The sequence below is a fragment of the Malurus melanocephalus genome, unplaced genomic scaffold (genome assembly GCF_030028575.1).
Source record: "Malurus melanocephalus ecotype Western Australia unplaced genomic scaffold, MMel_1.1 scaffold_130, whole genome shotgun sequence".
NCBI classification, from domain to species: Eukaryota; Metazoa; Chordata; class Aves; order Passeriformes; family Maluridae; genus Malurus; species Malurus melanocephalus.
The window spans coordinates 332139-345675 of record NW_026623362.1 but is presented as its reverse complement, the minus strand read 5'-3'; the positions used below and the strand labels follow the sequence as shown (position 1 = coordinate 345675).

Sequence of the window (13537 nt, the reverse complement as noted above, 5' to 3'; positions counted from 1 at the left end):
GGTTCCCTCCCCGCCCATTCATTTTTCCATCTTTAAATGCTGCTGGAGCTGCCAGGGAAGCCAGAGCGGAGGAGTGCTTGCAGCTGTGGAGGCAATCTCAAAAGAATGGTTGGGTTTGTAGACTTGCAGTTTGGCAGAGTTACACAGGAACAGCTCTCATTCTCTAAAACCATGTAAACCATACAGGCAGTAACAAAAAACCTACCTATCATTAAAACAAAAAAAATGGTAAAGAAGGTATAGACACTTCAAGTTCCTCCGCTCTAGTAAAAACAACTTGGCTCAAATCTCATATGAAAAATGTGAATTTCTAATGGGAGTGTTTGTAAAAGAACAAATGCACAAGTTTCCTGACTCCATAAGATATGCTGTCAGCTTCTGTCAAATCATGCAGCCTCACTCACAACTGAGTTACAAAACTAGTATCTTAARAAGGGTATTTGCAATACATTATATTCAGCTCAAATATGTCACCAATTTGCAGGATTAGGAATGCCTTTGTACCATTGTTTGAAAAAAACTCTGCTTTGAAGTAACTGACTTCAAATCCACTGGGCAAAGCAAGCACAAAGAATGCAAAGTGGATTAAGACATCCACATTATAATCAATACATGTACATTCAGGGACAGTAACACACATTACTGCATGTACAGTCATTCTATCAGGGTACAACCTGGTGGAGGTGGAGATGCCTTACACCTCAACTATATTTACCAAACTGTACTGCGTGTTTGGTACATCAAAACTGTCTCAGCTATACCTAGTTTAGTATATTCATATATATATGTCCACATGTACATTTTTAGAAAAAAATTGACACACATGAGCATATAGCATCTCTTGGGACACAAACTGCATTCCACTACCCCCTTAATAGTACCACAGGGCATTATTTTAAGTCATTATTATACAAGAAAAATCTTAATTTAGAAACCAAGATTCATTTTCTTCTCCAATCCTACTGGCTAAAACCTTTCCTTTATTATTTCAGTAATCAGGTGAGATGCAATAAGAAAAATAAAACAACTATTTCCCAAATTAAACGATTTCAGCATACCTCATCTGATGACAGTACTAARGAATGCGAGAAGCCTGGAGTTTTAGGTTCTGCTCCTAAACCACTCAAATCAGCAGAACTTGTGCTGCTGGGACTGAAATCATCATTGAATGTGAAATTCTGTGGAGAAAAACAGGAATAAGAATGAACAAATTATTGCCTAGGTGCATCTAAAAGGGAAATTYACTTTCTGTCTTCCAGGTTGGCATAGCTCAGGAGTGATTTCAATCATTTAYCAAACCAATCACAGTACACATGAAGAAGACTAATGTTTTGTACTTCACTATTTATAGAATGCACAGTGCTTTTACCACTCTGTACTTCATGAGACACCTTTGCCAGCTTAATGCCTCCATGAATAACAAAGGTGTCTAAAAGCAAAKTCCAGACTCAAGATGCTGGCTCTCATCCTGGAGCTAAATTACTGCTTCTGCAAGTTAATCACTAGCATTTACTGTCCTCCAAATACTTAGGAGAAGCGTAGCACAGGCAGTASCACAAAGAATAGGACAGAGAATTAATGAACAGAGAGAAGTGAAAACTCCTATTGAAAGAGCAAGGAGAATATCCTGTGAATCCACTTCTGAGTCSCAAATAATCTCCTTGAAAAGTGAAAGGATCTTCCCTCTTTGCCTATGCCTTCAGAAAAAAAAAACTGAAATTGAAAGTAAAAAATGCTTTTGGATATTGAATGTTATTTACTGAACTAATAACCATAAAACAAACCTGTTTTTTTCTTAACAATGCAGAGAGAGACAYCACATCTWACAGCAAATAATAGCAAAAGCAGGCACATATTTTTCAGGAATACAATGAAATTACCATTAGAATAAGACAAAAATTAACAAGTATTTCAGACTAGAGGGAGAACAATAAAAACCCCCAAAATATATAAAATATTAAGGACACCATGATATTCCATTTAACTTGAATATACGTTTGACAATACAGAGACCTCTGACATCTAAAATAGTATTAAATCCAATTAATCTTTGACATTCACTTTAGAAAGTGAAACAATAAACASAGCACTAAAAGAGGGATCCTTCTATCTGTCTCCTCAAGATATTTGACCTATCTTTYCTGAAAATATGAAGCCTTCCAAAATTATCAAGTGTTGGTCCTCTCAGTTTTGCTGGAAACCCAACTAAACATTGGTATTATGCTGTGCTTTTAAAGTCTGATTAACAGTACTGATACTCTTAATTCAAGAGCCTGCAAACTTTACCGAGAGCATAAGATTATTTCTGTGATCRTTTTTCTCTCACCTACATATAGAATTCCTGTTCTGTTTTTCCCAGCTCTTTATAGAGGTGAAGAAAATCTGAGCAGCTTCCTTAGCTGCTTTCTTAGCCCACACAATGTTCTTAGGCCAGGAGTTCAACAGCTCTACCTCCTGTTGTGTGAAGAACATACTTCTCTTTTTTAAGTACTCTGATTCTTCTTTCACCTCTATTTTGTGCAAGCTTCAACTTTAAAATGAATTTAAGCCTTTAAATTAATTTTCCATAGGGAAAACACAAGATAGCCAAGGCCAGGTAATAATTAGGACAGACCCTACAACGTGATCAACCTAATACTATCTAAAAGTGTATGTACTTCTTACCCCATTTGAAAACTGTTTTAAAACAATATTTGTGTAAACACACAGACAGATTTCATGGGTTTAATTTTTTTCCCCCAAAAGAGAAGAGGTAAGCACATAATTKCTCTTCAGTCTTCAGGGATTTCATTGGTGGTCTTCTCTATCATTCTGATTTGGACTGCTGTAAGCCTTGTGCTGCTCTCCCTGCCAGGTAAACACAAAACCAGCTACGACCTTGCACAGCAGAAGTAATGTAATCACCAGCTTTTAGCATTAAAATGTAAGAAATGCCTGTGGAAACTGCTATTATGAAAATGCATTTGGTGGTAGAAGACAGAGAAATTAGATTTCTGATTCGTATTCCTGTAAAAAGCTRAGAACTGTATCTGCTTCTTCCTCCCAGACCAATATAAAATATCAACTGCAATAAGTCGTAAGAAGTTATAGGCAAAGAAATATTTTCCAGAAGCAAAAATAAACATGAAAAAGCTAAGTATATTACTATAACTAAGGGTTATTTCAGGAATTATCATGCTGAAACATTCATGCACATAGAAAGGAATCACACAGATGTATTAAATTGCAATAGTTCATATTTACAGTTCAAGCATCTTCATACAGAGAATTAAATCCAACATCCAGCATGCATGACAAACAGATTTCATTACTGGGAAAAAAAGGCAGATGACTGASAGCATACAGCATTTCTTCACTTGCAAACACCTCATTTCAACATGGGTACATATTCCCACTAGCAGTCCTCAGGAATGAAGAAAATATCTATAACTGAATGCACAAATCTAGCATTTGTTCAGTGGRTCCAAATGCTAATTTCCACTGGCACCACTTGCTTTTGTTACGGTACAGCACACCACAGTTAGTTTACTGAAATYATGTACATTAAGACAGAGTAAAAAGGTAGACCAGGGAATGGTACAATGACAGAGATGCTCTRTTTGGATGAGCTGTTACCGTACAATGAACACCATGCACTGTTTATTGTAGTAGTCACATATTGGCCCGTTCTCTTCTYCAGAATCACAAAGCCAATTATGCCACTCAACACAGTGGGAATAAGGTAGTTTTTATCTTCTACCTTTGACCCTTTTTTAGCTGGGCTTAAATTTTCAGAGGAAGGTTCAGTGGAGCTGGTAGGCGACGGAAGGTTGCTGGAGGAGTTGGATCCCTTGCCGCTCTCTCCATACCATGTGAATGGTACACAGTGTGGGAGAGAGGAGGATCGCTCTGCTAAAGATTTAGTGTTTGCTGATTTCTGCAGCATCTCTCTGACAGTCCTGTTTAAGAGAAAGGTGCAGGAATATGCATTAGATTATAGAAGGGAAAWCAAAATGCCACAGAGGCAGTTAATTGTATAAAGAGTGACATTGCCTGTGACTGTGACTAAAGAACTGAGTGGCATGCAGCTGSTAGGGGCATGCCTGAAATCTCTCCTTCAGCAAAAGCAAAAAGTGTGTTCTTTTGATTCTTTTTCTAACTCAGCCTTCCTGAAGACAACATACACCCAGCAAATGGAGACAGATGCCAGCTGAAAATGCCTATACTCCCACCATTCGGATGAGAACCAGCTCCTGTCAAGAAGACACATGTTGTATTTGTGCATTTCTGAGCCCCAGTGGTATCTCAGCATTATTAAACCATGAGACTCAGCACTGACCCAAGTGGGCCCTGGTTCCCAGAGAAGATATGGCTTGGATTTCGAGCACAAGCAGAATGATCAAATGCATCTGTATCCATCTATGGAGATGTTCCTTTCTCACAACAGCTAAGTACACATGAAGTACTATTATCTTGTTTTTAAATTAATTAAATATTAAAAGCATCGGTATAGAAAGATGAAAGAAACACCTATGGACTTTATCAGCTTTCTCTCTTTGTAGTAACAAGGATTGCAGTAATCAAGGCAAAAGTAACAGTTATGAACAAAAATGCCTATTTTTTATTTGCTAAATATATCATTAGTACAGTGTGTAAATTAAAAATAACTATGCATAGTATCTGCCTCCAAGAATTTATGCATATGTCACAGAATCATATTATTTATATCAACATACACATTACTATTTCAGAGCATTAAAATCTCACTGCTCTTAGCAYCCATGTGTAAATGGTGCATAAATAATTCTCCCTCAATGTCTACCTTCTGGACAGCTTCTAAATCATTATTAACATAATCACCAGACCACATATATTGTTAAGCCTCTTTTCTGTATGGATGAAAGTGAGGTTGTCAAAGGACCCCCACCTATGGAAGCAGAAAGAGAATGCTGCTCCATATGGCGACATGAAGAAAGGTTGATGTGTCTGACCCAGTCCTTTATTTCCCTCACATCCTCTAATCTTGCTTCAATGTAGAAAGTAAACACAAATGTTGTTGCCCAGATCATCTAGGCAGGGAAATACCACGCTCCTTACTTAAATGGGGATTTTTTTTGYATCTGTAACATTTGTGATAGTTTTAGGAAGTAACTTTTTTTTACACATTTTATTGATACATCTTGAGTGCTACTTTCTGGCAATGGCAAAATATTGCATGTAACACTCATCTGAAAATGTGATTAATTCTACATCAATCAATAGCTGCAATGGACAWAATTGTAACAAGATGCTGTCTTTTTAAAGAGCTTATACAGCTTTGGACCTGTAGAGAACACATTCTCACATTTCTTCTGAGGCAAATTCTTTGGAATTAGTAGCAAAAGAAGTGACAATGGCTGTTTAAAAAGTTATATTGAAATAGCAACATTCCAGTACTCTATCTCTACAGAGATCATATCTACAGAGATAGAGTAAGAATTACTCGTGAATTTTAACTTTGAAAGCAGTAYTAAACTTTACTTTCAGCAACTGCAATTGGGATATTGAACTGTACTTAAGATATACTATGTAACAGCACAAAAAACGGATTTATCACATGGACTAGTGAGCAGCAGATGCCTACACTGAGAYCTGCTTTCTCTAAGGAGGACACCTATGGGATCTCAAAAACATCTGTAACGTACTGTGTGGGCATAAGGGACATTCAAACTCTTCCAAACAAGTATACATTCATTTCCCCCACCGTATGGCTTGGTATCTAAATGCTGCATGACATCTCACAGCCTGCTAAGGGCACTAGCTGCCTCACAGCCACACAAAATGCAGAGATTTGGCTTATCACAAACCTCTCCCTGTCACTAGGGAAACCCAGCAGTGAGTATCMCTGACTCCATGTCACGCTGCGAGCAGACGCACTGGGACAGGTTTCCTGACACCAACAGAGAGGTGATGACTGCTGCTAAGATCACTGAAGATCCTGCCAGATATTTGCAGAATACAAATGTACAAATGYGTGCCGAGACAGAACACTGCACTTSAGTACAGTGTGCCTGAGGGAGTAAGGAAGGTGTTTTTTGCTTTTCTGATTTTATGGTGCTACACAATGTACTTGTCACTGGGTCCCCGTATATCAGACTGTCAGTAGAACTGCACAAATGGCTACAGACTGATTTTCCACCACAATGTTTTTTTGAATAGCATTCAAACTTTGCTTTCTTCCAATAGCTCTTCTGTCATGTAGGTTTTCTTGCACTGTTTTATATGCAGAGTTTCTGAGTTGCTATGTCCTTTCCAGATTTTTGGAACACACTAAGCTTGCTCAGCCTTCCTGACTTTGTCTTTCATACCTGGAACCAGGTATCATGCTGTGATCTTGTCAGACTCATAAGTATATAAGAAGAGGCCTCCAGTAAGAATCTACACTAGCTTTTGTAGAGAAGATTGTCTCCCAACATTGTGAACGTTTATTTATTCAGAGTACTGATGCTGGTGATGTGGTCTCATCAGTTCTCACAGGGAATTCACAAGTCCTTGCCTGARAGTTGTTGATCTGACAGGCAGTCAGCATTTTTCCTATTTTTCAACTTAAGATGTTAATCTTCAGAAAAGAAACCCTTCTGAAAGCATTCCTAGTGTGGGTGCTGCAAAGCTGCAGTGAACAGCTGCTGCCCAACCTCGCTCTGGGGGCTTTAAAAAAAAAATGCGGAACTGTGTCAAGGTTTCTGGTTCATGGACATTATTAACTGACTGTGTGCATCTTGTAGGGCTGCTCTGAAAATCTCTTTCTGCAAATCCCATTAGTGGATGTAACAGCAGCGGTTATCGAGTTGGACTTGATGATCCTTGTGAATCACTTCCAGCTCAAGAAGTTCTATGATTCTATGCCACTATAAACCTCCAAGTATTTTTACATTATATGTTAGCCTTTTGTGAGCCAAGGAATCTACGTTTCTAAGCTCAGGTTATCTCAATGCTTAACACTTATTTATGAAGTCAGTGGGACTGTTAATATTCCATCTGCTAGGATGATCAGGTTTTTCCAATGTTTCTGGCACATAATTTCTCGCATCCTCATTCTTTCACCCATACCTACTGCCATAGGTCACCCTAATAGCTTCTTTCTCCTTCCGCTTCTTGCCCTTGTTTGAACTCCTTCTCAAGGGAGCCCTATATTAGAAAACATCAGAAAACATATTTGAAATCTTACTTTCAATCCTTTTAATGAAGAAAAAAAAAGTATTTAAAATAACAAAACGCTTACCCAAGATCTGCAAGTTTTCTCTTTAGTCTTTCTGTATGCCCTATAGTAGGGCTAGCTGTTCTTGYTGCCTGAGCACTTGTGGCACCATCTAGGATACATTTGTACATGGAAGAATGTGCATTATTAATCTTAATTGCTACTTTCCATCCAGAACACTTTGTGCATCTTTTCAAAATTAGATACCCATACATGTACATGTGTGTGAGTACACAATTTAATTATGGGAAGTCTCATTTTTAGGAAGATGGTGTGAACAGGAATAAGAATAAATACTTCCAGAATTTGAAAATACACAAAAACCTYATTTTAATTAAAGAAAATGGGAAGTTAGTTTTGATTTGAGTTTTAATGAATATGTAATAAATTAAACAACACAAAGTATTTACAGGGAAACATTCAGTGAACCCATTTTTAAACTCAGCAATAGCTCCTTAAGTTTCTTTTTTTATGGAATTCATTTGGTATATATGATTTACTCCCAAAATTACTCCTGAATTTTTCTTTTTTCAATTTTGGAGTCAAGAGTGCCTTTTATGATGGACATGCCATGAAAGAGTTAATCACTTTAGCCCTAAAGTTAATCACTTTAGTTAATCACTTTGTTTAACTATTTAACCTAAAATCTAACCATTCTGAATTTTTAAAAACAAACAAACAAAACAACAAAATTCCCCAAAAGCTGGAAATAGCTTAGTTAATAAATTTCCCCTGAGACATTTGTCAATTTTTGATCTATTCTACAAATGCTATTAAACCCTAAAGAGGAAACAGGCTGCAGTACCTATAAAGMCAAAACAATGAATCTGAGTCTGGCAAACATCCTGTGAAATCTATATGGAAGCTAAAAGAAAACACACAGTAGTTTAAAAATTCAGACACAGTGACTCTTAAACATAAAGAGTGTCCCCAAATACCCTGGAGGAAGCAAATGAAGGTCAGTCATTCATGTCACTTGTGGTTTGGTGGCTTCTGCAATGTGACCTCAGACATACAGTAATTTTTAACTACAAGCACTGCTCGGTTTGTGCTTTTTTCCTACTGTGGCTGACCTAAACTCTCAAAATTAACCCAAAATATCACAGCATTATCACAGGACAGTCAACTATGTGTATAGAACTTTGTGCATTGCTTTGCAGRTAATAACCTGCCAAAGTTCTCTTTCAAGCAAAAAATTTAATGTGCAATTAATTGGTTCTTAAATCCTTTGAAAAGCAGGAAAATAAGCCTTTTGCAGTACCCACACTCTAGAAGCCATACTACTTCCACTAACACAAGTCCTTATGTAAAAATAAAAAAACCATAAAAGTTGAAGAACAACTGACAAATAATCACATTCCAAAAAAGCAAACAAAAAAAAAAGTAATATGAAGAATGACAAAAGCAAGATGAGGTCTCTAAAGAAGAAATCCATTCCCCAAGGAGGTCGGGGTGAACTTCAGGCAATGCATGGTCTATATCAACCTTACACTGTACATACTTCTGTCCTATTTCCTCTTAGAGTTTCTCTTTCACCTTTAATATACACTTCTCATTTAACCCCTGCCAAAATTTGCACAAGAATTAAAACTTGYAACATTTATTTTCACACTAGCTATTTACAGGCAAGACGGACTTCAGGCCAAGGGGCAGTGGGTGTTTTTTAGAAACTTTTAATGAAGGTCAAGAAATTATAAAGTGCACTGTTTTTTTGTTGTTGTTGTTGTTGGGCAAATAATTAAAGCATTTAGTAAACAGAAGTTTTGCTGCTGTAGTAGAAAAAAATAGTCGGGTGAGGTGAGCAGGGACACATAGAAGCGACCTGGAATGGCAAATTTCTGTTTGGCTCTTGTATCCCCATGCACCCTTCCCATGTAGCTGGGGCCAGCCTGTGGATAATGATGACCTGCTGAGGAAAATATCTGTGCTGGTTATGGGACACAGTGGAAAATGGATAGATTAGGTCCCAAAACCAGCTTTGGTGGCAGAGCCAATATGAATCTACAGGGTCTTGCAGGAAGTACTCAATGTTTGGCACATGGCAGTGACCAAGAACCAGAGATGCAGGTGCCCTGCCTGGGCAGGGGGGGACTTTGGTGACCCTGGATGGGTCCATCTTCCCCAGCTCCCTGCAGTTCTTCAGGGAAGGTAAGGGAAAGCTTTGTCAGAATAAATCACGCAGAAGCTATTTATCCATCACTCCCAGCCTCCAGCTGAAGTAATCTGTGTCTGATGGATGTGGCAGACACTAGACCTCACCGTCCTGCCCACCAGGGTCACCTCGCTGCCTTATCAAAGGATGATGCTGTTGCACAAACCAGGCAGAACTGAAGRAAATAAAGTCATCCCATATACATGGAAAAGCTGCAGTTACAAGCTGAACAAGCAAAATTCCTTCTCATGTTGCAATGAAATTAACCTCATGTCTCTTCAGCCCTTCCCACAACACTGCAGGAACTCGTAAGAAAAAGAAGAAATGACAAATATGAGCTTGCTAATGCTCATTTCTGCTATTGAGAGACTAACCCATGGACATGTGTTTATCCACAGAGGTCTCTTTCCATCTCTAAAAAAAAACACCACCTGAACACACAAAATAAATGCAATGTCTCTTTTTCTGAGTTGTATTACACCCAAATTAGTAACCATTTAAAACAGCATTGCTGCAACACTTGTTGCCAAACAATTACTCTGGTATGTTTCTTTTTTTTTTGTAGGACTTACTAAATACAATTTTTTTCCACTTGAAATTCAATGGCTCTGGTTAATTCTAATGTATTACTCAGCAGAACCTGGACACACCCAAAAGCATTTGTTGTTTACTTAACGGCCCCAGTGAGGAAAGCATGACAGCAATATTTAGACAGAGATTGTTTTTCAAACTTAAAACGGAAAGAGTGACACAGCAGGTAGAACGCAATGCCCTATTTCTTGCACTACAAGGTTAGTTTCCACTTATTTTTTTATCAAGGTATTTTTCAATACAGCAGCTGGAAATGCAGGATTTAGGACTTTGCTAACAAACCAATCATATATTCAASCTGAGTTTGGAAAGTCACATTCTTATGTTCACACCCTTATTTTTACTTGCAAAACTCAAATATTGAATTTAACTTGGAACCCGTAACAATTTAACCTAGTTACAACTAGCAATTTCAGAACTCATGTAAAAATGCTTGCAATATATGAACCTATTCTAAATTCAGTAGCTCCATTAAGCTTCTTTTATGAAGCTCTGAGAAAGCCCTGTATAAAGCTGATGAAAAAACAGGGTTTAAATCAGTAGSAAGTCTTTTCAGACACACAAATGCATATCTTCAATAAATTTTTGTTTTCAATTAATTCAAGTAAATCCAAGTCTGTTATGAACCTCTTCCTGCAGCTCTCACTYATAAACAAGTTTTATCATGTATTTTAGCTTATGCGACAGTTGAGAATGCAAGGTGCATAGCTAAGAATGCTGAAGTGGTGTCAAATGCTAATTCTGACCTCGAAATGCATCTGAAAAGGACARCGCAGTATTCTGTGATTTATCACAYTGTTAATTCTAATAGTAATAAACTGGTATCGGAGACATGTACCTGACCTACTCATGATTGCATCGTGTTTAATCCACCTAGCATTTAAAGAATCTGAATTAAATTAATAACAATGAGGCCAATCTCCCCAATAAATTTTTTTTTCTGTAAATGAAATCTCCAGAYWCTAACCTTTCATTAAACCTAGACTYTGCTGCCTCCCAGCAATTAAAAGCTACAATCTGTTGTTCTTGCTTTACACTCCCTTCCACACCCGCCAAAAAATCATCTAGCAGTGCCAAAATCACATTATTTGAGCAAGTACACTGTGTTAAACATGTTTCTAATATGGAGGTGTCCCAAGGTCAAATAAAGCTTTTTTTTAAAAACACAATACAACATTTTCTTAAAGGCAACTTATCCATTTTTTTCAGCGAGTTCCAGGAAAGCCAAAATAAAAAAGAAAGTAAGCAGTTCCCTATCCCATTTTAACCTTTGTCCTCTTCTTATACCATCATACAAGATTATTTTAAAGTTTTTGACTTCCGGGTAGGCAAAAGAAATTACAATATGATGACGTTCTAGTTGCTAAAGTTCTACTGCACAACAAAAGATCATAAAGTAGATGGATGTAAGTGAGCAAAATGATGCATAATTTATTGTAAAAGAAACAGTAATACCTTTATCCTGTAAAACATTCCTGCCAGCTGGGTGATGCAAAGGAGATGCTTCAGAGCTGTGCCCAGATTTTGAAGGAGAGGAAAATGGAGTGTCTCCCCGAGCATATGGGGAAAGGACACCTCCTTTGCGGTGCTGYTCTTCTTCGTGGTTTTCAGTTAGGTTGTCAAGTGAGATTGCTGCACTGCTAGCCACGGGGGAGAGGGAGGAAGCACCAGAATCTGATGCTGGTGAGGATGCTCTCATGCATAAGGGCAGTGGTGATTTTGAAATGTGCATGGGACTACTGTAACTGTGTGATGGCTGTTGGTATAAGAGATTATAAAGCAGGTTACACCACTTAGTAAGCAAACAGAGCAAGATTTACTTTGAACATGCAATTCTTTTATTCATTATTTAGCTTTCTATTTGTATGAAATGCTGTAGCAATTCACGGCATTACCCTTGACACCACACAGAGTGTTTTTTATTGAGATTTGCTTTCATATGAAGTCAGAATAGGACAAAACAATGAGCAAATATTGTAGCAATTGTATTAACAAATTACAAATAGAAAAACGCACAATTCAAGCTCCTTTCACCTCCTGCATAAATGAAAGGACCCGCTCTGCATTATAAAGCACATGTAAATCAAAAAGACCAGGATTCCAGTTATAACACAACAGAACCAAAAAAACAGATGTGCTGACTAAAAAGGAGACCAGACTCACACATCACTCAAGGACATTCACAGCAGACTGGCCACAGAGGAGTAAATACTGCCTGTGCTACAACGGAAGGATAAAGATAGAGGATGAAATGACTTACAGGGGCAATCTAGCACTCCATAGGAAGCCTGAAAGAGAGGGTAGAGTCCTTCTCACCTTTCGTTCCAGGCTGTCCTCSCCATCAGTTGAACTGATGCTGTCATACAGCCGCGTTCGGGAAGGYCTCTGCCGCTTGTTCTTCACTGAGAGCTGAGCTCGCGTCTTCAGAGCTTTGGAGTCCAGTCTCTCTGTTTCTGGAACTGCTTCATTGAAATCTGTATGGAAATAYGATTTCAAGCTGTCTAACAGAAGAAGCTTTCACTACTTTTGCCTAAARAAAGGCATTATTTGTTGYACAAACAAYTGAAAGTACATGCACTCTGCAYAGAATCAYAGAATCAYTYAGRTTAGAAAAGATACGTTCTACTTGTACCTGTATCTTCCTAACTGCTATAGTAMCCTCAGAAAAAAGCTATTTGCATARACAAGYTCATCTGTACAGATTCAGCAGGGGCATAGCAAAGAATCAAATGCAGATATTAAGAATTCACTGATTATTCCCACTGTTACGCAGACGCCCACACAAACGCAGCTGCACCAGCCCAGAAAGCAGATCCATTTAGTGCCCTTCAGAAGGAGTTGCATGTGCTTGGCCTGCAGAGAGTTCTCCTYCATCAGGGCATAAACACCATTATGTGACACATGAAAACTGGAGAAGTATTTCATATAATAAATGGAACAATGAAACCATCTTACTTGCCTCATTTCAAAGACACMCAATTCCTGAATGTCTCACGATGAAAGTATACCAAACTGCATATATGAATGGCCTCTACTACTAAAACTAACATAGCTGCACTTGTCTTAGTTATCAACCACCCACTCAAATGAAACCCAAGTTTTGCAGCAAATTTAGCATTTTACAAAGCTGAAGTAATTAAGACTAAAAACATTTCAAAAGGTGTTTTTGTATTTTATACCAGCAAAAGAATAGATTTCTTACRGCTTTAACATTTCTTTCAACCCTCACAGTAAAAATCAAGCCATAATCCATTAATTTACTTGTTTACATGCTGCACTCATAATACACTAATACATTAAAATCTTATTTTATAGATATTTTTGCTTTTCTTCTATGTACAAGAGTTACATTTTAGTTCAACCCCGTAAACAGAATAATAAGCATTGTCTGACTTGCAGTTATGCTTCTGCCCTAAGAACTCYACAGAATAACTACACATTGTCATGGCTTGAACTGCTTGCATTTGTTCTTTCAGGTGTACACACTTCCATACATCCCTTCATTTCACTGCTGAAATTATGCAAACTATCAACACAGGATTGCAAATGGTGTTCACAGAAGTGCTCAAATGGGCCTT

The 13537-nt window shown here is 37.8% G+C and overlaps 1 protein-coding gene across 3 annotated transcripts in view; it reads right to left on the bottom strand.

Moving 5' to 3' along the window:
- PPP1R9A (protein phosphatase 1 regulatory subunit 9A) overlaps positions 1-13537 on the bottom strand; it is a 131200-nt gene that overhangs the window by 8941 nt on the left and 108722 nt on the right. For 2 of the 3 annotated variants that reach the window (XM_057370659.1, XM_057370660.1), the window contains exons 12-17: positions 12276-12433; positions 11415-11715; positions 7241-7328; positions 7069-7146; positions 3740-3938; positions 1059-1178 (exon numbers count right to left, since the gene is read on the bottom strand). In XM_057370659.1, the coding sequence (XP_057226642.1) occupies positions 1059-1178; positions 3740-3938; positions 7069-7146; positions 7241-7328; positions 11415-11715; positions 12276-12433 (944 nt within the window). The remainder of the gene's footprint in view (positions 1-1058; positions 1179-3739; positions 3939-7068; positions 7147-7240; positions 7329-11414; positions 11716-12275; positions 12434-13537) is intronic. The other variant, XM_057370661.1, reaches the window with a different exon arrangement.